This window comes from Gossypium raimondii, chromosome 3, assembly GCF_025698545.1.
Source record: "Gossypium raimondii isolate GPD5lz chromosome 3, ASM2569854v1, whole genome shotgun sequence".
NCBI classification, from domain to species: domain Eukaryota; kingdom Viridiplantae; phylum Streptophyta; class Magnoliopsida; order Malvales; family Malvaceae; genus Gossypium; species Gossypium raimondii.
This window is the reverse complement of record NC_068567.1, coordinates 53,618,924-53,643,309: the sequence shown is the minus strand read 5'-3', so window position 1 is coordinate 53,643,309 and position 24,386 is coordinate 53,618,924. Positions and strand designations below refer to the sequence as shown.

The 24,386-nt window shown below is 36.7% G+C and overlaps 2 protein-coding genes and 1 non-coding gene across 8 annotated transcripts; 1 reads left to right on the top strand and 2 right to left on the bottom strand.

The window, feature by feature from the left end:
• Positions 1-15,963: 15,963 nt before the first annotated feature.
• LOC128040043 (U2 spliceosomal RNA) lies at positions 15,964-16,159 on the bottom strand. Its single transcript, XR_008194703.1, has one exon. It is a non-coding gene; the product is annotated as a U2 spliceosomal RNA (small nuclear RNA).
• Positions 16,160-17,121: 962 nt separating this feature from the next.
• On the top strand, positions 17,122-21,665 carry LOC105794705 (uncharacterized). Of its 5 annotated transcripts, none has more exons than XR_001134100.2 (12): positions 17,122-17,411; positions 17,528-17,641; positions 17,741-17,859; positions 18,102-18,151; positions 18,232-18,332; positions 18,799-18,883; positions 19,253-19,361; positions 19,764-19,932; positions 20,047-20,118; positions 20,295-20,408; positions 20,520-20,707; positions 20,894-21,108. XR_001134100.2 is itself a non-coding variant. In XM_012623996.2 (11 exons), the coding sequence occupies exons 1-11, from the start codon at positions 17,310-17,312 to the stop codon at positions 20,610-20,612; spliced, it is 1,128 nt and encodes a 375-aa protein (XP_012479450.1). In that variant the 5' UTR covers positions 17,122-17,309; the 3' UTR covers positions 20,613-20,708. The 5 variants fall into 5 exon arrangements, 1 of the variants encoding a protein (XP_012479450.1); XR_001134103.2 differs by lacking the exon at positions 20,894-21,108 and adding an exon at positions 21,230-21,665 and having other exon boundaries at positions 17,123-17,411; XR_001134101.2 differs by having other exon boundaries at positions 17,123-17,411; positions 20,954-21,108.
• Positions 21,666-22,786: 1,121 nt separating this feature from the next.
• LOC105794703 (non-functional NADPH-dependent codeinone reductase 2) lies at positions 22,787-24,237 on the bottom strand. 2 transcript variants are annotated; one of them, XM_052628530.1, is made up of 4 exons: positions 23,786-24,237; positions 23,450-23,693; positions 23,200-23,352; positions 22,787-23,116 (listed from the first exon to the last, which is right to left on the bottom strand). In XM_052628530.1, exons 1-4 carry the CDS (start codon positions 24,109-24,111, stop codon positions 22,892-22,894), a joined length of 948 nt encoding a protein of 315 aa, XP_052484490.1. In that variant the 5' UTR covers positions 24,112-24,237; the 3' UTR covers positions 22,787-22,891. The 2 variants fall into 2 exon arrangements, with proteins under 2 accessions (XP_052484490.1, XP_012479449.1); XM_012623995.2 differs by having other exon boundaries at positions 23,200-23,379; positions 23,786-24,234.
• Positions 24,238-24,386: the final 149 nt, after the last annotated feature.

Genomic DNA, 24,386 nt, shown 5'->3' with positions numbered 1-24,386 from the left:
CTTGACCCGCGCAGTGACCCGACCCTAGGGGAGGATCCGCATGTTTTTGATTAATGGGCAAATTGCGCTTTTAGCCCTTTCTCTTTTAAATTACTTTGTAGTTAAGTTCCATTTATTCTTTAAATTTCGCCCTGTAATTTATTTCAATTTATAATTTGGTCCCTCGAAGCTGTGCGTTTTGGAGGGAGGGAATTATTACCCATTTGGCCCCTCCTTGTCTCCGCGTGTTCTATTAGGTCCTTACTCATTTTATTCCCGATTTCTCCACTAAAACTTTGTTTTATTTTCCATTTAGTCCTTTTCTCTTGTTACTTTTATTATTATTAAACTAATTAGTTGTTTATTATTATTATTATTATTATTATTATTATTTCTCTTTTATTTATTTATTTATTATTTTCATCACATTATTAAATTAAAAAGTTTTTCCTTATTATATTTCTCTTTTTATTTTTATATTCATCCAAATATTTTAAATATATTTATTTTATTATTTACTTATTTTAAGTTTTTGTTATCATTATTTATCTTAATATTTATTTTATTATTACCTATCATCTTAATATTTTGTTCAGTATTATCACTTTGTGTTATTTCATTGCTCTTTTAAATTCACACCACAATCTTTACCCGATGCATAAAATCCTTTTTTTTATGTTACATACTTCAAAAATTTGAAGGTTGTACCCTAACTTACGGAGTTTCGATTTTCTTAATAAATCCAAATACATGAACCTTTTTAAACATAAATTTTTTTAAAACGATCCCGTGAATTAGTGAAAGATCGTGTTCTAACTTACGGGACATGATTTCTTTTCCAAAATCGAGATAAACAAATATCTTTCAAATAAATAAATTTATGGTGTTTATTCTCGTTTCGGGATTAAAGGTATTGTGTCCTAACTCACGGGATATAATTCCTTTTCTCGATTAATGTAAAATACACCTTTCCTTAAATTTTTGGGTGATTTAAAGAGGATCATATTCTTAAATTTCTTTCCGAATTTTCAATCATTCGACCTTAAGACATTAAATAATTAATTTGGTACCAACTTTGGGCGTTACGAGGGTGCTAATCCTTCCTCGTACATAACTGACTCCCGAACTCGTTTTTCTAAAACTCGTAGACCAAAATCGTTTTTAGGTGATCCAATCACACTTCAATAAAAGATTGGTGGCGACTCCAATTTTCATTTTTAAGTCGACAACTAATTTTTGTTTTAAAAAAACGGTTTCGACAGCTTGGCGACTCCACTGAGGACCTGTTAGAGAGTCGAGCCATAAATTGATTAATTTTGGTCTTATGGTCGAAATATCAAATTTTGTTTTAAATTACGATTTTTCCTTCGCATTCATTGGTTTTCATCATGGCATGCTTGCTTGGTTTAAGTCTGTTAGTGTATTTGCATTGCATTACATGATTTGGACAATTTTACCTCTAAGTGAGAGCGAGAAACTAGTCCTTCGTGAGGTTTTCACCTCCGTGCAGGATAGTGGACCGCTTTCGGAATACATACGTACCTATGTCTTCGTGAGATTTTCATCTCCGTGCAACCATAGGGAAATGTATTCCCCTGCACTGAACTCGGTCCATATGAGCCTATAGTGGGTGAGGATCGAGGAATCTGCTGATTCCTGAATAGGTAGAACTATACCAAACCCTAGTAGATTCCTGAATAGGTACTTCATTATTTCCTGTTTGTGTTGAATTCTGTTTTTATACATGATACTAACTTGTGTGTGTTTTGCTCTGACTGCATGGCATTTTGACTACATAGCATTTCATCCTAAAATGCGTCGGTTCATATTCGATTACTAGATAGAGAGCTTATCATGGAAAATGGATTTCTTGACAAAGTGGAGGATAATGCGGCTGTCCAAACCTGGTCTGAGGCAACACAGCGGGAAAAAGGTGATAGTTTGGCCGAAGGATATATATCAGAGTTGTGGGACTTCACTCGTATTAGTGTAACCCAAAATAGTCTGCAGGAATTAAAGAAAATCTAGGATCAGTGGAATGTTGAGGTGAAGCAGTTTTTTTACTCTAGCTATGGAGATTTGCCTTATCTGCTTGACATAAAGGTGGATAAACACTTGTTTCGTGCCCTCGCCCAGTTTTGGAATTCTGCTTACAGATGTTTCACTTTTGGGGAGGTGATCTGGTACCTACAGTGGAGGAGTACATGGCTTTACTTCGTTGCTCGAAGATTGAAGCAGATAGAGTTTACTCGATAGCTGTCAATGTTCCAACCTTTTTGAAGAAATTGATAAATATCACTGGGATGAGCGAGTAATGGATTGTAGCGCGGATTAAGCAGAAGGGTGATAGCAAATGTATTCCTTGGAAAAATTTGAGGGATCTAATTCTAGCACACCTAGATGCGAAGAAGAAAGTTGATGTCTTTGCCTTGAGTGTTTACGGTTTAGTTGTACTTTCCAAAGCCTTAGGACACGTTGATGAATCAGTCACTGATCTTTTTGACCGACTTGATAAAAGGGTTACACCAGCCCCGAAAATTTTGGTGAAAACCTTGAGATCGCTGAATGAATGCCGGAGAGCAGGTGAAGGTAGATTCATCGGATGTGCGTAGCTCCTTTTTGCATGGTTCCACTGTCACTTTTGAAAAGTTGATAAGGTTTCTTATCAAGTTTCTCCAAAAATTATTCACCTTTGAAGCAGATGGTTGCTATACCGAGGTGGGATGATATCTCGAAGGAAAAATGGAGGGAAATTCTTCGGAATCTTCGAGAAGAGGATATCGAATGGAAAGCTCATTGGATGCTTCCAGATGAGATCTTATATAGATGTGGTAATTTTGATTGGGTCCCCCTACTTGGGATTTGGAGAGCTGTTGGCTATGCACCGTTGCTAGTGCTAAGACAGTATAGGTCAAGGCAGTTCGTACCTGTAACTCAAGGACTAGCTTAGTGTGAATTTTCATATTAAGGCGATGGTTATAAAAAGAAGATTTGAGATATGTCCAATGCCTGGAATCAGACTCGACGGATGAAGAGATTGGTAGTAGGTCCGATAACGACCCCTGAATATATCGAGTGGTGGGGTAGAAGGATTAATGATAACATCTCTGAGCCAAGTCAGGGAGACAGTCAGTCGACACGGAAACATCCGTAAGTTGTCCCCTCTGAGTTAGAAATTATAAAACATGCTTTTAAAAGAAGGAATGTAGAGTTAGAAAAGAAGATAGAACAAATGGAGAAAGAGAAGATGAATTTGAGACTTGACATGGATGTTCCGAAACTAGAAACCGAGAAATTAAGAAAATGGAAGAATAAGGCTGAGGGAGATTCGGATAGTTTGAAAACAAAATATAAGAGGTCGCGTTATTCGATGAAAGTTGCCGGGTTGGGGAAAACTTCAGAGCAGTGGTGTCAGGAAATTCAAGAGGAAAAGATAAAGGCCGATAGATGGGAAAGGAAGTTCCAGGAGGCCCAGACGCAAAATGAGACCCTAGAGAAGAGTTTGTTAGAAAGCCGAAATGAAAAGGGTAAGCTAAAAGCTAGAGTGGCTGAACTTGAGAAAACTCTTTATCAGTATCGAAACCGTAATTCTATAATGGAGCTAAGAGCGAGTTTAGACAAGATTGAGCAAATGAAAAGAATAGTGGAAGAATTAGAAATGGCATTACAAAGCTGTGAAATGCGAATTGAATTCCTTAAAACCAGTGAAGAGAGTCAAAAAGAAAAGCTCATTTGTTGTCAGAACCAAGTCAGAAACATAGATCACATTATGGGAGAGGCTGTGACTCAGATTCGAGAGGTAACAGATTGCTTACAGACTTTGGCAGTACAAGCTAATATACTAAGTGTAAAGTACGAGCTGGAATCAGACCGGGGGCAGGAGTTAGCTTCGTTGCTTAGGAAAATTAAAGCCTTGAGTGTTAGGGCTAAGCCATAAATGTAATTTGTTTTATGGAAAGAATTTTTTATTTTCTGGTAAAGTTTTCTAAATGGAATTGAATTTAAATTGACGCATTTTTGCGTTCACTTCATGCATTTGCATTACATTACATTATATGCATTAAAGTCCACCAAAAGGCCCTAATTAGTTAAAATCATTTCAATTTATCTGGCAACCGGCAAAAAACTTACCAACCAAACATCGTTATGGTACCCGAGCTAAGACAAAAGACATGGACCAAAGATTAGAAAAACTCAAACAATTGCAAAGGGAGATGCAAGACCAGCTACAAGCGCAAATGCAAGAGCAGATAGCTAAGATCCAACAAGAAATGATGGACAAAATGCTAGAATCCCAAAAAAGCATGATGACCCAGTTGACCCAATTATTGACTGGGGGAATAGATAAAGGGAAATGCCCCATGACCAACCCCAGTGAGGATAATGATGAGCCACTATATCTCCAGGTTTTACTCCACCTAAGGTACAGGTCCAAGATGAGATGTACCCGCGGAGACCATCCGTCACAATTAGGCCTCAGGCTGATACTTCGATGCCAGTAAACTTTCAAACTGGATCAAGTTCAAATCCAGGAAATAACCCAGCTAACCCAGTGATCCTCGATTTTGATGAGGTGGCAGAAAAGGAAAAAGCTAAGGCGAAATTGCCAAAATAGCTAGAGGACAGGTGTAGATGGCTGGAGGAAAAATTCAAAGCAATGGAAAGTGTTGATAGTCATCAGGGAATTGACACTAACGATCTGAGCTTGGTTCCAGATTTAGTTCTTCCGTACAAGTTCAAAATGCAAGAATTTGAAAAGTACAATGGGACCAGTTGCCCTGAAGCTCACATCACCATGTTTTGCAGACGAATGGCTGGATATGTTAACAATGACCAGCTAATAATACACTGCTTCCAGGACAGCTTGGTGGGGGCAGCATCCAAGTGGTACAACCAATTCAGTTGTACTAGGATTAGTTCGTGAAGGGACCTAGCACAAGCATTCATGAAGCAATATAGTCATGTCACGGATATGACTCCGGATAGAATTACTTTACAAAACATGGAGAAAAAGCCTAGTGAGAGTTTTAGGCAATATGCACAGAGATGGAATGAGGTTGCCATCCAAGTGCAGCCACCATTCTTAGAAAATGAAACCACGATGCTCTTTATCAACACATTAAAAGCCCCATTCATCACACACATGCTAGGGAGTGCCACAAAGAGTTTTTCAAATATAGTCATGAATGGCGAGATAATTGGGAACGCCATAAGATGTGGAAAGATAGATGCCGGAGAAAGTAACAAAAGGTCAGCCTCAAAAGAAAAAGAAAACGAGGTGAACAATACGAGTATATACAACAAAGGTTACTCGAAGTCGATCACGGTAAATCAACCAGGAAAGGGGGTTGCCAATCAGCAAGGCTTATCAAGGTAGGAATCGAGTACAAGACAAAACAATGAGAGGCTCCAGTTCACACCAATTTCAATGTCGTATAAGGAGCTATATCAAAGTTTGTTCGATACACACGTCGTTTCTCCTTTCTATTTAAAGCCTTTCCAGCCTCCGTACCCTAAATGGTATGATGCAAACGCACAGTACGATTATCATGCTGGAATTACGGGGAATTCTATAGAAAATTGCACCGCTTTTAAAAAATTGGTTGAAAAGTTTATCAATTTGGGTATTGTCAAATTTGACGATTTATCCAGTACAGAGAATTCACTACACAATCATGCTGTTAATGGAATAAACATGATGATTGAGGCTATGGAAAGAAGAATCAAGGCAGACGTTGCAAAAATAAAAACTCCCCTGAGAAGGGTCTAAAAGGAGATGATCAAAATGGGGTTAATTGTTCCAGATTTAGGGGAAAGATATGAAGAGACGAGCAATTACTGTGAGTTCCACCATAAAGAGGGGCACAAAATCCAAGACTGTAAAGAGTTTAAAGTCCTAGTTCAAGGCAAGATGGATGACAAGGAAGTGGAATTCTATGAAAAAATCGATGAGGGAAGTATATAGGCGTCCGAGTCTACAATAAAGGTTTCGATGGTGAATCATCCTGTGGTTATCGTTTCAAGACCAAAAAATAATGACGCTGGGGTACTAGTAGGACCGAAAATCACAATTCGAAAACCTGCAGCCTTTTCTTACAAGGACAGCAAGAAGGTCCCGTGGAACTATGAGTGAAATGTAACCATCTCGGGAAGGGAGACTTTAGTCGGTGCTTTAAAATAAAATCAGGGTATAAATTCTTGTACACATAGTGAGAGATGTTATGACAGACAGGAAATGACAGAACAAAGGAATGAGGAGGCAGTCGAGCCCATCAATAAGCTAATAGGGGAGGAAGAGGCCAAAAAATTCATTAAGTTCTTGAAGTATAGTGAATACGGTGTGGTAGAACAGTTTCATAAACAACCAGCTCACATATCTGTACTAGCTTTGCTCTTGACTTCGGAAGTACATCGAAGTGCATTAATGAAAGTGTTGAATGAAACATATGTGGCCAATGATATCTCTGTCAACAAATTAGATCGGTTGGTTAGCAATATAAGTGCCGATAACTTTATCTTCTTCAATGACGATGAAATACCATCTGGAGGTATGGGGTCTACTAAAGCTTTGCACATTACTACCCTTGTTCACACTTAACAAGTTGTTAGTGGATAGCTCGTATATGAAGTTGTGCCAGAATATATTGAGGGCATTTGATGGCACTGAGAGGAAGGTTATGGGGAGATTTGAAATAATCTTATTAATTGGTCCAACTGTCTATGAGGTAGACTTCCTTGTGATGGACATCAAACCTTCCTACAATTATTTGTTATGAAGGCCATGGATACATTCGGTAGGGACTATACCTTCGTTACTACATTAAAAGTTGAAGTTGATATCAGAGGGTCGATTGGTGATGATAAATACCGAAGAGGATATTATTGCGGCCATAACCAGTGATGCACCGTACTTGAAGATAAATAATGAGGCAGACGAATATTCTTTCCAATCTTTAGAGTTTGTGAATGCCACATTTATTACCGAGGGGAGCAGAATGTCGGTGCCAAAAATGTCCAAGGCTACAAGAATGGGTCTACAGTTGATGGTAGGAAGAGGAGCCCGCCTGGAAAAAGGACTGGGGAGACATCTTCAGGGAAGAGTTGAGGTTCCAATGTTGAAGGACAAGTATGACCATTTTGGCTTAGGGTACAAGCCAAATACAAGACAAAGAAGGAAGTAGATATAGAAAAGGCAAGAAAGAAGAAGGGCACGCATAAGTGGGGAGGAAATCAAGTGGGAACCGATGATATTCCTTCACGTATCCGAAATTTTTGTGTCAGGTGGGATTATCCATTCCAAGCGAATGACGCCAATGAGAGAAAGTATTGAAGAGATGTTGGGAGGCTTTCATATCAATGCCATAGACACGGCTGAAAGAAGGAACTTGTTAGAAATTCGCCCTTACGAACCTAGGAGCTAGCTAAATAATTGGACCATGGAAGAAATCTCTATAGTCTTTAGAGCTTATTCAGAGTAATGTTCAGAACATTCTTGTTGTTTTTAGCCTAAAATGATAGGAATTCCTTTGTGAAATACGCTTATGTCTGAACGTTATTATTCTAATAAAATACATTTTTGCATTCACTTTAAGCAAGTATTCTTTTATTCTTTCATTTGTTTGAGATTGTCTTCCAAATCATTCTTTCACTACATTTATAACCATATTGTACAAATGATTATTCATAAATTCATATATTCTTTGTATATTCTTTGGTACCCATCATAGGTCCCCAGATATCAATGACATTAGTGACGTTGCTGCAAACTCAGAATTTTCTTTTGAACTAGACATGTATTTAGAGAGATCGCATGACTTTGAAGATGACGTAGACTGTGGTTTATCTCCGGACTTGTTGAGGATGGTAGAACAGGAAGAGAGACAAATCGTACCTCACAGGGAGTCAATAAAAATTGTGAGCTTGGAAGAGGGAAAAGAAGTGAATATTGGAACTGACATTACAACAGAAACGAGGCGAGACCTCATTGAGTTACTCCAAGAATTCAAAGATGTCTTCGCATGATCATACCGAGATATGCCGAGATTAAGCACTGACATCGTAGTGCATCGCCTTCTTATAAGAGAGGGTTGCAAGCCAGTACAGCAGAAACTCTAAAGGATATTGTGCTAAAAATAAATGAGAAAGTCAAAAAGCAATTTGATGCTAGGTTCTTACAGACGATCAAGTACTCCGAATGGGTAGCCAATATTGTTCCAGTCCCTAAAAAAGATGGGAAAGTACGAATGTGCGTGGATTACAGGGACCTGAATAAGGCCAGCCCAAAAGATAATTTCCCATTGCCTCATGTTGACACTCTAGTGGATAATACAGCAGACTACTCTCTATTTTCCTTTATGGACGGCTTTTCTAGATACAATCAGATAAAGATGCATCCCAAAGATATGGGAAAGACCACATTCATCACATTGTGGAGAACGTTTTGCTATAAGGTGATGCCGTTTGGTTTAAAGAATGCTGGGGCAACATATCAAAAAGTCATGGTAGCCTTGTTCCATGACATGATACACAAAAAAATCAAGTTTTACGTTGACGATATGATTACAAAATCCAGGACGGAAGAAAAACACGTGCGGGTACTAATAAAGCTGTTTTTAAGACTGAGAAAGTTCCAGCTCAAGCTTAACCTAATGAAATGCATTTTCGGAGCTAGGTCAAAAAAACTGTTGGGTTTTATAGTCAATGAAAAAGGAATCGAGATCGACCTAGATAAGGTCAAGGCGATACGAGATTTACCTCCCTCACGTACTCAGAAGGTAGTTCAAAGTTTCTTAGGGAGATTGAATTACATTGCTCGGTTCATTTCACAACTAACTGAGAAATGTGACCCCATATTCCCTCTTTTGAAGAAACATAATCCAGGTGAATGGGATGAGGAATGCCAAGAAGCTTTTGACAAGGTAAAACAGTACTATCCCAACACATCAGTTCTGTCACCACCTAGCCCCGATAGGCCACTGATACTGTATTTAATGGTGTTTAACAATTCCATGGGATGTGTGCTAGGCCAACATGATGAGATAAGAAAGAAATAAATGGTGATATACTATCTCAGTAAAAAATTCACTGATTGTGAAATGAGACATTCGCCTGTTGAGAAATTGTGTTGTGCTTTAATCTAGATGGCTCGGAGACTGAGGCAGTACATTTTGTACCATACGACTTGGCTAATTTCACAATTAGACCCTTTAAAATATATGATGGAGGCGACTGCTTTGAATAGGAGGATGGCCAGATGACAGATTTTACTTTCTGAATTTGACATAATCTATGTGAGTCAGAAGGCCGTGAAAGGGAGTGCAATAGCTGAATTTCTAGCTAGTATAGCCTTGGAGGATTACGAGCCCTTAAATTTTGATTTCCCGAACGAGGACTTGATGTATGTGGCAGTCACTGAAGAAAATTCCCAAGTGGGTCACATTTGGAAGCTAAACTTTGATGGAGCCTCGAATGTTGTGGGCAATAGAATTAGAGCAGTCTTAGTATCCCCGGACGGGGATCATTATCCTTTTACTTACAAATTGGATTTTGATTGCACAAACAACATGTGAGAATATGAAGCATGCATTATGGGCATTCGTGCAGCTATAGAGCGTGAAATCAAAGTACTAGAGGTATATAGGGATTCTGCATTGGTGATATACCAACTCAAAGGTGAATAGGAAACGAGAGATCTTAAATTAATCAGTTATCGAAAGCTGGTTCTCGAATTGATTGAAGAGTTTGATGACATTATGTTCGGCTATCTCCCATGAAATGAAAACCAGATGGCTGACGCGTTAGCCACTCTAGCCTCCATGATTAAAGTGAACAGACATAAGGACGTGAAGCCTATCCGGATAAGCATCTATGAGACCCCAGCTCATTGTTGCAATATCGAAGAAGGATAAAAGGATGACAGCCCTTGGTATCAAGATATATTACGATATGTGAAGAATCGTGAGTATCCTGACTCGGCAGCTGAGAATGATAAGAGGACTCTGAGAAGACTAGCCATTGATTATGTCTTAGATGGGGAGATTTTATATAAAAGAGGGAAGGATCAGGTACTATTAAGATGTGTGGACGTTGTGGAGCCTAAAAAAATCTTGAAGGAGGTCCATGAGGGTATTTACGGAACGCATGCCAGAGGTTTCACAATGGCTAAACAGATTATGAGATTCAAGTACTACTAGTCCACTATGGAAGGAGATTGCATCAATTATGCTAAGAAGTGCCATAAATGCCAAATTTATGGTGATAAAGTGCATACGCCTCCTTCGCCTCTTCATGTTATGACTTCTCCATGGCCTTTCTCCATGTGGGGTATGGATGTCATTGGGCCAATATCGCCGAAGGTTTCTAATGGGCATCGTTTCATCTTTGTGGTTATCGATTACTTCACTAAATGGGTAGAAGCTGTTTCGTGTACTAAATCACAAAGTCAACAGTCAGCAAGTTCTTGAAAAAGGAGATCATATGTCAATATGGAATGCCCGAGAGAATCATATCTGATAATGCGTTGAATTTGAACAACAGCTCAATAGCGGAGGTCTGCAGTCAATTTAAGATCAGACACCATAATTCGTCACCGTATCGCTCAAAAATGAATGGTGCAATTGAGGCGGCCAACAAAAATATTAAAAAAATTATAGGGAAAATGGTTTAGACTTACAAGGACTGACATGAGAAATTACCATTTGCCTCCTTGCTTATCGAACATCAATCAGAACTTCCACTGGGGCAACGCCTTTCTCCTTGGTTTATGGTATGGAGCCAGTGTTACCCATCGAAGTTAAAATCTCTTCTCTCCAGGTATTGGTTGAGCTAAAGCTGGACGAGGTAGAATGGGTCTAGTCTCGATACGATCAATTAAACTTAATAGAGGGAGGGGAAAAGGTTAAAAGCTACCCAACCGGTCAGATGTATCAAAGACGAATGATATGGGCCTACAACAAAAAGGTTCGTCCAAGAGAATTCCACGAAGGGGACCTACTATTGAAAAAGATCCTTCCTATATAAAAGGATTTTAGAGGAAAATGGATGCCAAATTGGGAAGGTTCATATGTTGTAAAGAAGGCCTTTTCTGGATGAGCTTTAATCTTGAGTGAGATGGATGGTAAAAACTTGCCAAACCCTGTAAGCTCAGATGCAATCAAGAGGTACTTTACCTAAAAAGAGAAGGGATCAAGGTGAAAACCAGCAAAGGGCGCTTTGAGTCCAAAAAATAAAATGAGAGGCCAATGGGAAAACCCGCAAAGGGCGCCTTGAGACCAAAGGGGATTTGAGTTGAAAACCCGAAAAGGGCGGCTCAGATTTTGATCAAGATGGGACATGAGGTGATCAGAGTAACTCAAAATTTTGATTGGGGCATGTGGTGATCTTGCTATACCTGAATTAACAGGAAATGAGGTATGCGACATTTGGGGCATCGATAGAGTACTGTAGATCTCCTAAACACATGTCTTCAGAAAGTCTGTACAGAAAAGCTCAAGTTGCGATATCTGGGGCACCAAGTCTTCATACTATTTATATTGAACTTGTTGTCCTTTGAATACTTTATTCTTTGCTATTCTTGGAATACTTTATTCTTTTCAAGATACTTGTTCTCAATCAGTTCTTTTATTTTTATTTTTTTATACATACTTCTCGATAATTTATTCATTTTGAGCTATCTTATTCTTATCCAGTGTTATAATATTTTGCAAGCATGTTGCATTAGAATAATGATTAATAGACTAATAAAACTTTCACAATGGAAGTTTTGCAAATTACTCTAGAAGTTTCTAAATAATACAGTAACCTGAAATAGAATTATTATTTAGAATACACCAAGTTTAAAGGTTGAAATATCTAAGAAGGAAAAGTCTAAATTGGGACTATCCCTTCAGATATCCCTTAAGATTTTGTTGTCAAAAGTATTGACTGAACAAAATGACAAGATGTCATGTTGGTGATAAAGCTTCAATCACCAAGCAATAAAAAGGGGTTTCCTTGGAGAAAAGAATCATTCATTTGTGTATAGGCATTTGGCTTGACACGCTGGGAATGGTGTAAAGGGCCAAAGGGTTTCACATTCCATATCCTTGAATTGCAATAGGAGAAGATTAAGGAAAAACCAGATTTTTCTACCCTTAGGTTACAGCAGGAGAAAGATGGTACAAATTTTTTGTCCCAGTGGATTGAACTTTGAAGTTTATAGTGGGGCAATCTGATTAAGTTTTTTTTTAGATGCTGGCCAAGCAAGAAGGTGTTATAACACGTCAGTGATAGAACCTTAATAAACTTCGAGCAATGACAACATAAGCGATAAAGAAGGATCATTCTCAAAAAATGACATTCTACATTCATGCAAACATCATTCATACATGTCTAGTTAGGAGCATTTGATTCATTTTGATCATGGCATCCTAATCATTAGGTATAATTAAGTTCATAAAATGGATTATACAGGTTATGTTCCCCAAAACAAATCGGTGAAACCATAAACCCTATACCACTGAAGTTGTAGTGGAGTGGATTGAAGAAGACGGCGAATCTTATCTTCCTAAGGAAGTAGGGAAGTAGATTTAAGCCACCAGTCCTATCTCCCTGAGCAACAGTGGAGTAGGTTGAAAATTGTAGATCTTGTCTCCCTAAGCAGTAGTGGAGCAAATCGAAGACGGCGACTTTTATCTTCCCAAAGAAGTAGGGAAGTAGATTTAAGCCACCAGTCCTATCTCCCTGAGCAACAGTGGAGTAGGTTGAAGATTGTAGATCTTGTCTCCCTAAGCAGTAGTGGAGCAGATCGAAGACGACGAATCTTATCTTCTCAAGGTAGTAGGGAAGCAAATTTAGGCCACCAGTCATATCTCTCTGAGCAGCAGTGAAGTAGGTTGAAGATTGCAAACCATGTCTCCCTGAGCAGCAGTGAAGTAGGCTGAAAATAGCAGATCTTGCCTTCCTATACTGGCAGCGAAGCAGATCGAAGACACCAGTCTTGTCACCTTGACGTTGCAGTGGAATAGGTTAAAGCCAAAGATAGCGAATCTTGTATCCCTGGCGTTGCAGTGGAGCAGATAAAAGCTGAGGGCATCGAAGCTTATCTCCCTGGCGTTAAGATTTGGAATAGCTGAAGTGGAGCAGATTAAAGTTGTGGGCAACGAATCTATCTCTTTGGCATTACAGTGGAACAAATTGAAGCTACAACAGCGAATCCTACTTCCCGGGCAGTGGAGTGGATCGAAGTCGCAACTCTTATACCATTAAAGACACAGTGGGTCGGAGTGAAGCTATTCACCAAAAGAAGTCAAGACTCGATAAAACTGGGCAAACTTGGCCTTGTTAAAGTCTTTACTTCATTCCCGTTACACGACAATGAGCAAAGAGGAGCAGCTGTACAAACCCAAAATTTGCCCAGCCCATATACAAATAATAAAACCAAATTTAAACTAAAACCAAAATAAATGAAACAGGCCCAAATTGCCAAACCCAAAAACAGGCCCAACAACCTAAAAGCTAACCCTAGCCCAAAACCAAAAAAAAAAAAAACAAAACCCTAGGCAGCAGCCAAGCCTCAGCTGTCGCACCCCAACGGCAACCTCTGCGCGCGCCGCCTTCCCCGCACGTGCCGCCATGTTCGTACCTGTAAAAGGACTAGGAGAGTCCAACAACAACAATAACAGTGTAAAAGTAGAGAAAATAGGAAATTTAGGGCTATAAAAAGGCCCCGAATTTATGTATTTTAACACACACGAATGAATCAAAAGAGATTGGAAAAAAATCAGTTCAAATATCGGGCATTCTCAAAGGTGGTAATTTTATTTTTTTCGGCTTATTTACTATTTATTGTTTTTTTTCCCTTTTCTTTTCTTTTTTTAAAAAATAAATCGAAAATTCAAAGGGTAAAAATCGTACCTTTATTGCAGTGGAGGTGCCGATTCCAATAAAAATCGGTGTTTTTAAGGCTGTGCGTTGAAAAAAACCAAAAAAAATATTTTTAAAATTTTCCAGCCACCGCGGATGGCGGCGCCGTCGCCGACGACCGGCAGCCACCACGGTGGTCCGGCGTCGGAGCTGGCCGGATTCTGGAAACCTTTGAAGGGGAAGAGGAGAGCTCTGAACTTTTTTTTTCTGAAACCAAGGGCTAAATGAATTTTTTTTCCTAAAACTTGACTTTTATAGGCCCCCAAAACGACGTCGTTTTGGGCAAGCCTCTCAGGCACCAAAACGGCGTCGTTTAGGCCTTGACCCGCGCAGTGACCCGACCCGATGGGAGGATCCGAATGTTTTTAATTAATGGGTAAATTGCGCTTTTAGCCCTTTCGCTTTTAAATTATTTTGCAGTTAAGTTCCACTAATTCTTTAAATTTCGCCCTGTAATTTATTTTAATTTATAATTTGATCCCTCGAAGTTGTGCGTTTTGGACGGAGGGAATTATTACCCATTTGGTCCCTCCTTGTCTCCACGTGTTCTATTGGGTCCTTACTCATTTTATTCCCGATTTCTCCCCTAAAACTTTGTTTTATTTTCAATTTAGTCCTTTTCTATTGTTACTTTTATTATTAAACTAATTAGTTGTTTATTATTATTTATTATTATTAGTATTAGTATTAGTATTAGTATTAGTATTAGTATTATTATTTCTCTTTTACTTATTTATTTATTATTTTCATCACATTATCAAATTAAAAAGTTTTGCCTTATTATATTTCTCTTTTATTTTTATATTCGTCCAAATATTTTAAATATATTTATTTTATTATGTCTTTCATTATTTTATGCATTTACTTCTTACCTATTAGTTGCATTTACTATTTCTTTGCTATTATATAATCAATCTCTTTCATTAAAATTTTAGATTGTTTTTTATTTGTGTCTTGTGTTAGTAGTTTACTCGTCTTTATATTTTGTTAATTTTCTTTAAATCATTAGATCCTCATGTTACATTTTTATTGTGTAGTTCTTACTTTCATTTCATTTTACGTTATCTTATTTATTTTGTTGTTGCAATTCGATTACCGACATTGTCATCATAGTATTTTATTTTATTATTAACTATCATCTTAATATTTTGTTCAGTATTATCACTTTGTGTTATTTCATTGCTCTTTTAAATTCACACCACAATCTTTACCCGATGCATAAAATCCTTTTTTTTTTATGTTACATACATCAAAAATTTGAAATGTTGTACCCTAACTTACGGAGTTTCGATTTTCTTGATAAATCCAAATACATGAACCTTTTTAAACACAATTTTTTTTAAAACAATCTCGTGAACTAGTGAGAGATCGTGTTCTAACTTACGGGACATGATTTCTTTTCCAAAATCGAGATAATCAAATATCTCTCAAATAAATAAATTTATGGTGTTTATTCTCGTTTCGGGATTAAAGGTATTGTGTCCTAACTCACGGGATATAATTCATTTTCCCGATTAATGTAAAATACACCTTTCCTTAAATTTTTGGGTGATTTAAAGAGGATCATATTCTTAAATTTCTTTCCGAATTTTCAATCATTCGATCTTAAGACATTAAATAATTAATTTGGTACCAAATTTGGGCGTTGCGAGAGTGCTAATCATTCCTCGTACGTAACTGACTCCCGAACCCGTTTTTCTAAAACTCGTAGACCAAAATCGTTTTTAGGTGATCCAATTACACTTCAATCATTTTTAAGTCGACAACTAATTTTTGTTTTAAAAAAATGGTTTCGACAAACCGTGCATAGCAAACTAGTTTAGTTAAATTATATTATTATATATATTTTATGAATTTTTATGGTCAAGAGTGTAGCATTTATACAGTATTTTTACTAATATAATATTTACAGTAAATAGAAATTATATTGGACAAAAATTAACTTATTCAAAATAAAATCATATCGTGTAAAAATTAAATAATTTAGTCAGATATAATAAGTAAATAATGTATTTCAAGTTTATACTTTAAACTCCATTAGAATAGGCCGCTGAAAAAATAAAAGATTTAAAATCGATTTGGGTGGGGTGCGCCAGGCCCAAGCTATAGTGCAACGCTAAGGCGACGCTCGAGAGACCCAGTAGCAAGCTACCGTAGTGGACCCTCCCCCTCAAAAAATAAATTTAATATCATGTGGGCCAATGGCCCACGTATCAGATATTAAACTGATAAGAACAGATACTACACTTGATCTTAGCCAAAAGGCCGAGAAAGGTATGCTTGCTGCAGTCCAAACCCGCTTATTTTATAAGCAGCTTCTTGCCTCATCCCGTTATATATCAATGATGTGGGATAAAGACACTGTATTCAGCAACTTGATTGTAAGCTGCTTCTGAAAAAATATGGACCAACAACACCTTTGATATTACAGGCATTTCTCGTATATTGAAATCGGAAATTACTTGGAAACTGAATCGTTTGTGCATTTCCACTGGAGATAATCTGGGACAAATCCCTGCCATCCATTTCTGGTTTGGGGATTTTGTTCTGGTATTTTAACATGGGGTTGATGATGAGGAAAAGAAGATAATTAAACCTAGGGGAAAAATATGTTTCTTTGCTTTTAAGTTTGAAGCTTGTGTTCCCAACACTTGGTCGACACATTGAAATCACGAAATTTAATCTTCAAACACTTGGGGCCTGATCACATCATTGCAAGTATATGCATAAAGTAAAATTATTATTCAATTCTAATGATATTCAAGACACATTCCACTCCAGAAAGCTTACATGACAAAGTACTAGTCCCGGCTAGAAAATATTGAAAATTTTAAATCTCCTGACAATGCTCTTGAACTCTGAGTCTAATACTAGAATGTTTAGTTTGTAACTTTTAATATATCTAATTGCATAAATGAATTAAATTAGGTAAAAAGGTGTTAAATTTAAATTGGGTTATAACACTACTATAAAACTGGGGTTTTCAGGAAAAGACTTTAAAATCTAATAAAAAATTCGGACTTTCTTGTTAAAATTTTGATTTTTCTGATTTTTAATGTTGTTTTGTTCTTTAACTTACTGATTATTGGTTGATTCAATCCGATTCAATATAACATCATATGTTTTTACCAATTCTTTGTGCAAAGAGTTGAGACCAAAACCCTTTCAAGGTGCTGATTTTGATAACTTGTGAATTAAAAATCGTCCAAAGGACAGTTCGGATATGTTTCGATTTTCTTTTGCCAACCCAGCTTTCTAACTTTAGGATACGTGGTAGTCCAAAAACTCGTTGGTAGAGTAGGCCGGCATTAGTTTGTAAATGGACCACCATTCAAGAAGCCCAAACCGGCATTCGTTGCCCATATGAATATGATGAACTTCAGTTTTCCCAATTGGAGAAGTGGCAGAAAACAGCTGAAGTCTGATTAATGGAGTGTGCCGGGAAGGGGAGTGGAACTCGGTGCTTAGGCCCCGCTAGAAAGCGTTGCGGTCGCTGTGGAGCCGTTTCTTATTGCTCTGCTTCTCATCAGGTTCTTTAATTTCTAAGTAAAAGAGAAAAAAAAAACAAATGAATAAAGCTCAACATGTTATCTGCAATGTTATCTCTGCTTAAGCTTGTTTCTAATTGTAATATAATTGCTCCTAGATTTCTCACTGGAAGGTGCATAGAGAAGAGTGTGAAAGGTTAGAGCAGCAAATGAGGAACTTAGATTTGTTGAATGATTTTCCTTTTACGTTTTCCCAAGAATCTACGGTTCAGGTAACTGTCACCTTGCTGGCAAAAAAGGGGTTTGATGAAACATTGCATTTAAGCTTATATCAGACTTAATTGACTTGGTTGCCTGATTTGTTTTGGTAGATTAGTGAAAAGCAAGAGAGCAGGTGTTCCTTCTTGAGAAAGAGGGGCATTCATCAAGTGGGGTTGTGGGTTTGTGAATGCCGTTGTGGTGCATCGGTTACATCCTTTGGTAATTCCAGGTTTTCTTCAATCTCCTGATTCTTCACTCTTCAGTGATGATAGTGTAAGCCTTTGCAAATTCAGGAGTTTGATTGTGAAAGTGTTAAGTGGATGTATTTTGTCTTTATATATTTATTTAGTTCTCTAAGCTGCGATTCAAATGTAAGTTTGTTAATTGAATAGCAGAAGTTTTTTATTAAGCTAGTTGATTGCTTATGGCATTTCAGATGAAAATTATTGTCACTGTCAACTTTGTTTGCAGGCTTGAAAGTGATACCTGGAATCTCTCAAATATCTTGTGCCCATGTCGTGGTATCACTTTTGCTTCTAGACTTCCAACCTTCTGGTTTGCCCTAATGAATGCTTCTAGAATTAACCTTGTAATAGTGCAGGGCCTTCATCTCCAATAGCAAAAGCATTGTGCAGTTGGAAGGATTACTATGAATGGAGGTGCATACCATTACAATCACCTGTTTCTTTGCTGCTCCACTGGGTATGAGATGTTATTATATGCCATAGAATCATTTCTGAGTTAATACTTTGTCATTCTAAGCATCAACTGGTGTTTATGGTACATCTTTTACCTGCAATTCCTTTCTTCTATGGTGGAAAAAGGGGATGATATTTTATTGGTTTCTTTAGTTTATGGTTAATAATCTTTCAATTCTAAGGTGCTTTACCTTTCATCTGTCCAGAAATATATGATACGATGCTAAGAAACATCCCTAGTCTGAAATTCCAAAACCTTGAGTTCTGTTTTCTGCTCAAATGAAATCCAACTACAATTTTTCTTTAAGAGTAGAGTTAGAAACTTAATCAAAAGAAATCAGAATCATTGTCATTGTCATTGTCATTGAATCCAGATGCATACTCGAGGAAATGCTATACTTTGTGGATGTCTACTAGTTTGTGGACTTTAGCACTAAATATATATCTGTTCAATTATTTTTTTGTCTCAGCCACTTACAGTGTATCATTCAATACAACTTGCTGGATTGGGAAGCTTGACCTCTGAAATCAGTAAACTTTGCATACACTATCTTGGTACACTATGATCTTTAGCTTTTAAATCCCCATTTGTTGTAATTTGAAATGTTATCTGTTTGTAATTTTTGTGTGCTAGCATCTAGGTGTTCAATCAGCTATCCACTTACTGGAAACTAATAGCTGATAAACAAAAAGAGTAGATACTTTAATTAAGTAATGGTGACTCAAAAGGGAGCAAGCTATTCCTTTTTTACATATGTCTATGCATGCTTGTGTGGCCTTTTATTTCATGTAAATCAGTCTTTCTTATATGGACAAATTTTATTTTATTTTTTAAAATTTTTACTGAACTTCTTCGTGATTTCTTTATGTAGTCTTAATATGGTTATCTAAATTTAAGTGTTTATTTTATATGTATGTTCAAAGGACCTGAGAAGGAGCTCCTTCAGCTTGCTGTCTTTGGAGAATTACGTGCACTCTTTCCTGGGGTTTTTGTTCAAATTGAGCTTATTGGACCTGCAGTTCCACATCATAGGTTCGTCTTACCTTTAGTTTTTGCAGAAATTGTACTTTTGGTTTCTCTTTACTGTAAGTGCAAAGCAAACTACTTGGTTTGGATGGGAATCATTTAAATCGTCAACTTGCATATAATTTCATTTCATGACATGACACTTATTAGTCTTAATTGTCTTGTTGACTTTGGTGCTGGTCAGGTTGCTCTGTTAAATACCCTTTCATAAATAGGCTTTTTCTTTTCCTCCTTCAAACTGTTAAATCTTTTCCCTTAGGATTGATTTTTGCATTTGTAAGGTCTGTATTAGGAACTGGTCTTTGATCTTATGTTGTTCTTCTAAATGACCCAACTTTAATGATTGGTGGTTTAATTCTAACTTGTGCTGGGCATTGCTGAAGCTTTCTGTTTCCATTTAATGCATAGGGATGGTGATAAGATTGATCTACACAGCTATGCTCATTGCATTGAGCAAGATTGTGATTGCAGATACAAAAATGAGAACACCAGCTGCAGTATAGGTCATACATCTTCTGCAGTGACACTGCAACTACATAGAGGATATTATCATGAACGTTTCTTAGATATATCTAAGGTCTGTTTTTCCTTTACCTTCTTTTTGTCCCTCTAAAGCTTTTCATCTTGGGAGATGTCTTGTGTGCTTGGCTCAGCCTACTACAATTTCCTAAGAATTTCTCTTGTGTAACAGGATTCCCACCCACACTTAGTTATTGCTCCAAATGCTGGCATTGCAGCTTATGCAAGTTGGTTGCCCACTATAGTATGTCTCCAGTATGCCCTTTAGATTCTTTTTTTTTTTTCACTTCATGATTCATAATGTTTTCTACAAGTGTCGCTTTGTGTTTCTAGGAAAACTCAAAGCTTTTATGTTTATGCTGTTGCTCGAGTATTCCGGGATTTTTTCCCTTAATTTTGGTTTTGTAATGAACATTTCAGGAGCTAATAAAGGAGATAAATGTCCCTGCAGTATTTTCTGATTATTGTGAAGAAGCTTGTAATCTTGCTGCTTGCTGCATAAATGCTGTTACAAACCAGCCTCCCAGGCTTCCTGTAATTTTACATTGCTGTTTATTCTCTTTGCACACTTTCTCTCTCCTGTAGATTTATTTTGGAGATTTATTTGCTTAATTTAATGATTCATGCGATGCTTATGTCCTGTAGATTCAGTTAAATCCATTCAGGCAGCCAATGGTGGTGGAAGACAGTCTACTGCATCTTCCTTGCTATTCCAATTGCTTCCTATTTGCTATGTGAACTGCTTTGCTCTCAATTATACACATATTCAGCGGATTTCATTATTTTCATGCGAGGATATAGGGGTCTTACATGAAAGGAGAATATAAACCAAGGTAATCTTGTACAATTTACTTTTCAATCTTGACATTTGCTGATGCTTTAGTAAAGGATCTCTCTGTGATGGTTCTGATAGTTTAATAATGCTTGATAGTATGTATGGTTTTCTTATGTTAATAGAACTTTGGTAACTGTTAAAATTGTATGTATTAAATTCGTCCGGGCACTAATTAAATTCTTAGGTTTTTCTTCATTTGCATGAACTCGTGAACCTTATTTATCCTTTGATGCACTCCTTCAAGAAATTCAAAGATTTGGAAGAAGAGAAGACTACCAATGGATAATTACAAACTGTGTTTTAGTTAAAATAACGTTTTACTGGTTGTAATTTTGTATGAGCTATATAAGCTGTCGCTTGCATTTTGTAACATTTATGTTTGTAAAATTTGTTTTTATTTTGAAGGAAGAAATCAAGGAAATTACATGGCTATACCTATGAGCACCAAGTTCGGTTAGCACTTGCTATCCTTGCTGTAAAACATGTGACATATAAAAAGGCATTCTTTTGTGGATGACAGACATGTGATGTTGGATTCCTGGTGTTTCTGGCAAATGCTGCAACTGAGGCGGAACCGTCAGGGGGCAAGTTTTTTAATAGCTTTGCTCATTTTCACATGAGCCACCGTTTAAGGGCACTAATTGGCTTTTAGCGGGGTGGGCGACATCATTCCGATCCTAGGAGCCTAGTAGGATTGTCATTCCATCATTTTGATATCCTCAGGTACAAAATTATTATGAGGAAAAATTTGGATTCCATTGAAAATGATTTTTGGAAAACGACTTATTTTTTTTAAAAAATTAATATTTTTTTGTGTTTAAATGAAATTGTGTAAAATATTTTTTTTTTGTTTGGCAGATATTCGAAAATATTTCATAAAAATTGTTTTTAATGAAATAAACATATATTTGAGATTTATGATAAAAGTTTAAATGAAGTAGTGAATTGATTACAAAGTGATGTTAAGGTGAAATTATAGTAAATAATGAATATTCATGATGTTAAGGATTAAATTGTAAAATTTGTGAAATTTATAATTGAACCAAGAGAAGTGATATGCATGAAAATTTGTTATGTGAAATAAGATATTATAATGAATTATTTGATTAAAGTGTTTATATGGTGAAAAATAAATTACATGGCAATAGGGACTAAATTGAAAAAGTACAAAAGTTAAGTGTGAACAATTTAATATGTGAATAATAAATAATAAAAGTTTAATGAATGTTATGAGATGATAAAATATGCATGTAGTATTGTAAAAGTGAAATTGTGGAAAAATATGGAATTTATAATGACAAGGACTAAATTGTTAAAGTTGAGAAAATATGTGGATGAAATAATAGAAGTGAAATACATAGAAATTTGATATGTGAAACGCGATATTGAGATAAATTGTGTGATTAAAGTGTAACAAGAAAGAGAATTGATTTAATATGATTAATTAATGAATATTGAACTTTTATGATAAAAATGGACTGAATTGAAAAGTTATGAAAATTTATAAAAAATATTTGATAAATAACGTAGTCGAGAATGTAACAACCTGGTGCTTTGACCCGATATTCGTGTTGAGCATAGGAATGTTACAGTGAACAAAACCTTATCAATTTGGAAAATATTTTATGGAAAAAAATTTGGTAAGACATTTTACAAAATAAGGGGGTAAATTTACTGAAAAATATTTTACATGAAACAAACATCGAAAAATGCTAAAAATATTTTCCATAAAAATTTTTAAGTTGAAATAAACGAAGCCTTTAGTTGAGTTGGCATATACTTGACAAATTTTAAAATTATTATTTATTTTAAAATTAAAATTTTAAAATATAAAAAGTACAAAAATAAAAATTGATGATGATTAAATCCACCTTTTTAAGTTTCATCTACTTATTCTGATTGGACTCTATTTCAGTGGACCACTGTTCTAAACCCAAGTGTTCGATAATTCCGTTTAACAATGGCAACAATTATGCGTATAAACATCAACGTCTAGAAACTATAATGCATGCACTTTCAAGGTTTTAGGCTCTTTAATTAAAGTTCTGCATTGCATTTGTCACAATCACTGTCAAAATAAAAGAAAAAGAAGGGCGTCTATCTTATTCAATCGACTGTTGAGCATTGGTGACAATTGTTGTTGGCGAACCGAAAAACTCTTACCTGAGAATTTATGATCAAATTACATTTCCCCATCCCAAATATCCTCAACTGTTCTAAAGGGTCCATATTTGGAGGTATAAGCCACTCCAGTGACACCTCTGCTTTGTGGGAGCTCATCGATCTTTTTCAACTCATCCTCATCCAGAGACCAGTCAAATATCCCAAGGTTTTGCTTCATTCTCTCACCGTTGAAACTCTTCACAATGACGCCAACTCCTTGTTCATATATCCATCTCAGAGATACCTGTTTTTGGAATGTTTTTAAGATTAATTTAACTCCTCATACTCAAAAAAACACTAGTGTCACAAAATGGGGAAAAAAGGTACCTGAGCAGCAGTTTTCCCTTTGGCCTTGGCAATTTCTTTAAGCACCTCACACTCCAACACTCTATCGCTGCCCCAAAAGGTTCCATTGGCTCCCAATGGGGAGTAAGCAGTCAAAAAGATCCCATTAGCTCGGCAAAACTCTCTTAGCTTCTTCTGTTGCCACATTGGGTTCATTTCCACCTTTCAAAACATTATAACAACTTCACTATCATTGTTATTCCAAAATCCAAAACCAAATTGAGAGTGTTACCTGGTTAACAGCGGGAGGGATGTTTGCTATGGCGAGGATGTCAGTCAGCTTTTTGCAGGAAAAATTGCTGACACCAATGGATTTTGTGAGGTTAAGCCGCTGACATTCTTCCATGGCTGCCCATACAGAATTGAAATCCATAGGAAGGAAGTTTTCCTCCTTTATTGGGAATTCATAAGTCCCGGGTTTACAGCTGACAGGCCAGTGAATCAGAAAGAGATCCAGGTACTCCAACTTGAGATTTCTGCAGCCAATCAATAATGTCTTAGACAAGAAAAATTTACATGATTGATTATAAGAGAATGAGACTGATCATTCATATGTAATTGTTTTTACTGTAAGCTTCTCTTGAGGGCAGGGACAACAAGGTCTCCATGAGCATCGCCGCACCATAGCTTAGTAGTGATGAAGAGCTCGTCTCGGGATTGGATTAATCCAATCGAAAGTGCTTCTTGAATTGCTTCACCCAATGGCTGCTCTGACCCGTACTTGGCAGCCGTATCAAAATGCCTATAACCAAGTTTGATTGATTGGAGAATTGCCATTTTTGTAGCTTCAGCTCCTACGGGTGGCAAGACTGCCGTTCCGAACCCTAAAATTGGCATTTTCTCGCCATTGGAACCAAACCTATGGTCTGGAATACCGAAAGATGTTGACCCCATTCCCCGATCTGCGGATATTGTGCTTCGCGGCGTTATCTAGTTTTGTCAATGTTAAACGCAGCTTTTGGCTAATTTTTGGATCTACCACTCGCGTTAATCTAGTTTTCTCAAGGGTTGTGGATCTTAACAACAATTTTCACAGGGTTTTGGAATTTATATTTTTTTTAATAGGTAGGGATTTCCTTAATAATTTATTCATAATTGATAGGCAAGTTATTTTCTTGGAAACTAAAAAAAAAATTACCAGGAAAAACTATCACTTCTTTAATCTTTTA

What these genes read in the sequence shown, in the direction of transcription:
- LOC105794705 (XM_012623996.2), top strand. Translation starts at nt 17,310, where the DNA reads ATGGAGTGTGCCGGGAAGGGGAGTGGAACTCGGTGCTTAGGCCCCGCT. An exon ending in CCTGCAGTTCCACATCATAG is followed by an intron (nt 19,362 to 19,763) that starts GTTCGTCTTACC and finishes TTTAATGCATAG; the next exon opens with GGATGGTGATAAGATTGATC. An exon ending in GTTTCTTAGATATATCTAAG is followed by an intron (nt 19,933 to 20,046) that starts GTCTGTTTTTCC and finishes CTTGTGTAACAG; the next exon opens with GATTCCCACCCACACTTAGT.
- LOC105794703 (XM_012623995.2), bottom strand. Translation starts at nt 24,111, where the DNA reads ATGGGGTCAACATCTTTCGGTATTCCAGACCATAGGTTTGGTTCCAAT. An exon ending in TCCCTCCCGCTGTTAACCAG is followed by an intron (nt 23,380 to 23,449) that starts GTAACACTCTCA and finishes ATGTTTTGAAAG; the next exon opens with GTGGAAATGAACCCAATGTG. An exon ending in AAGGGAAAACTGCTGCTCAG is followed by an intron (nt 23,117 to 23,199) that starts GTACCTTTTTTC and finishes TTCCAAAAACAG; the next exon opens with GTATCTCTGAGATGGATATA.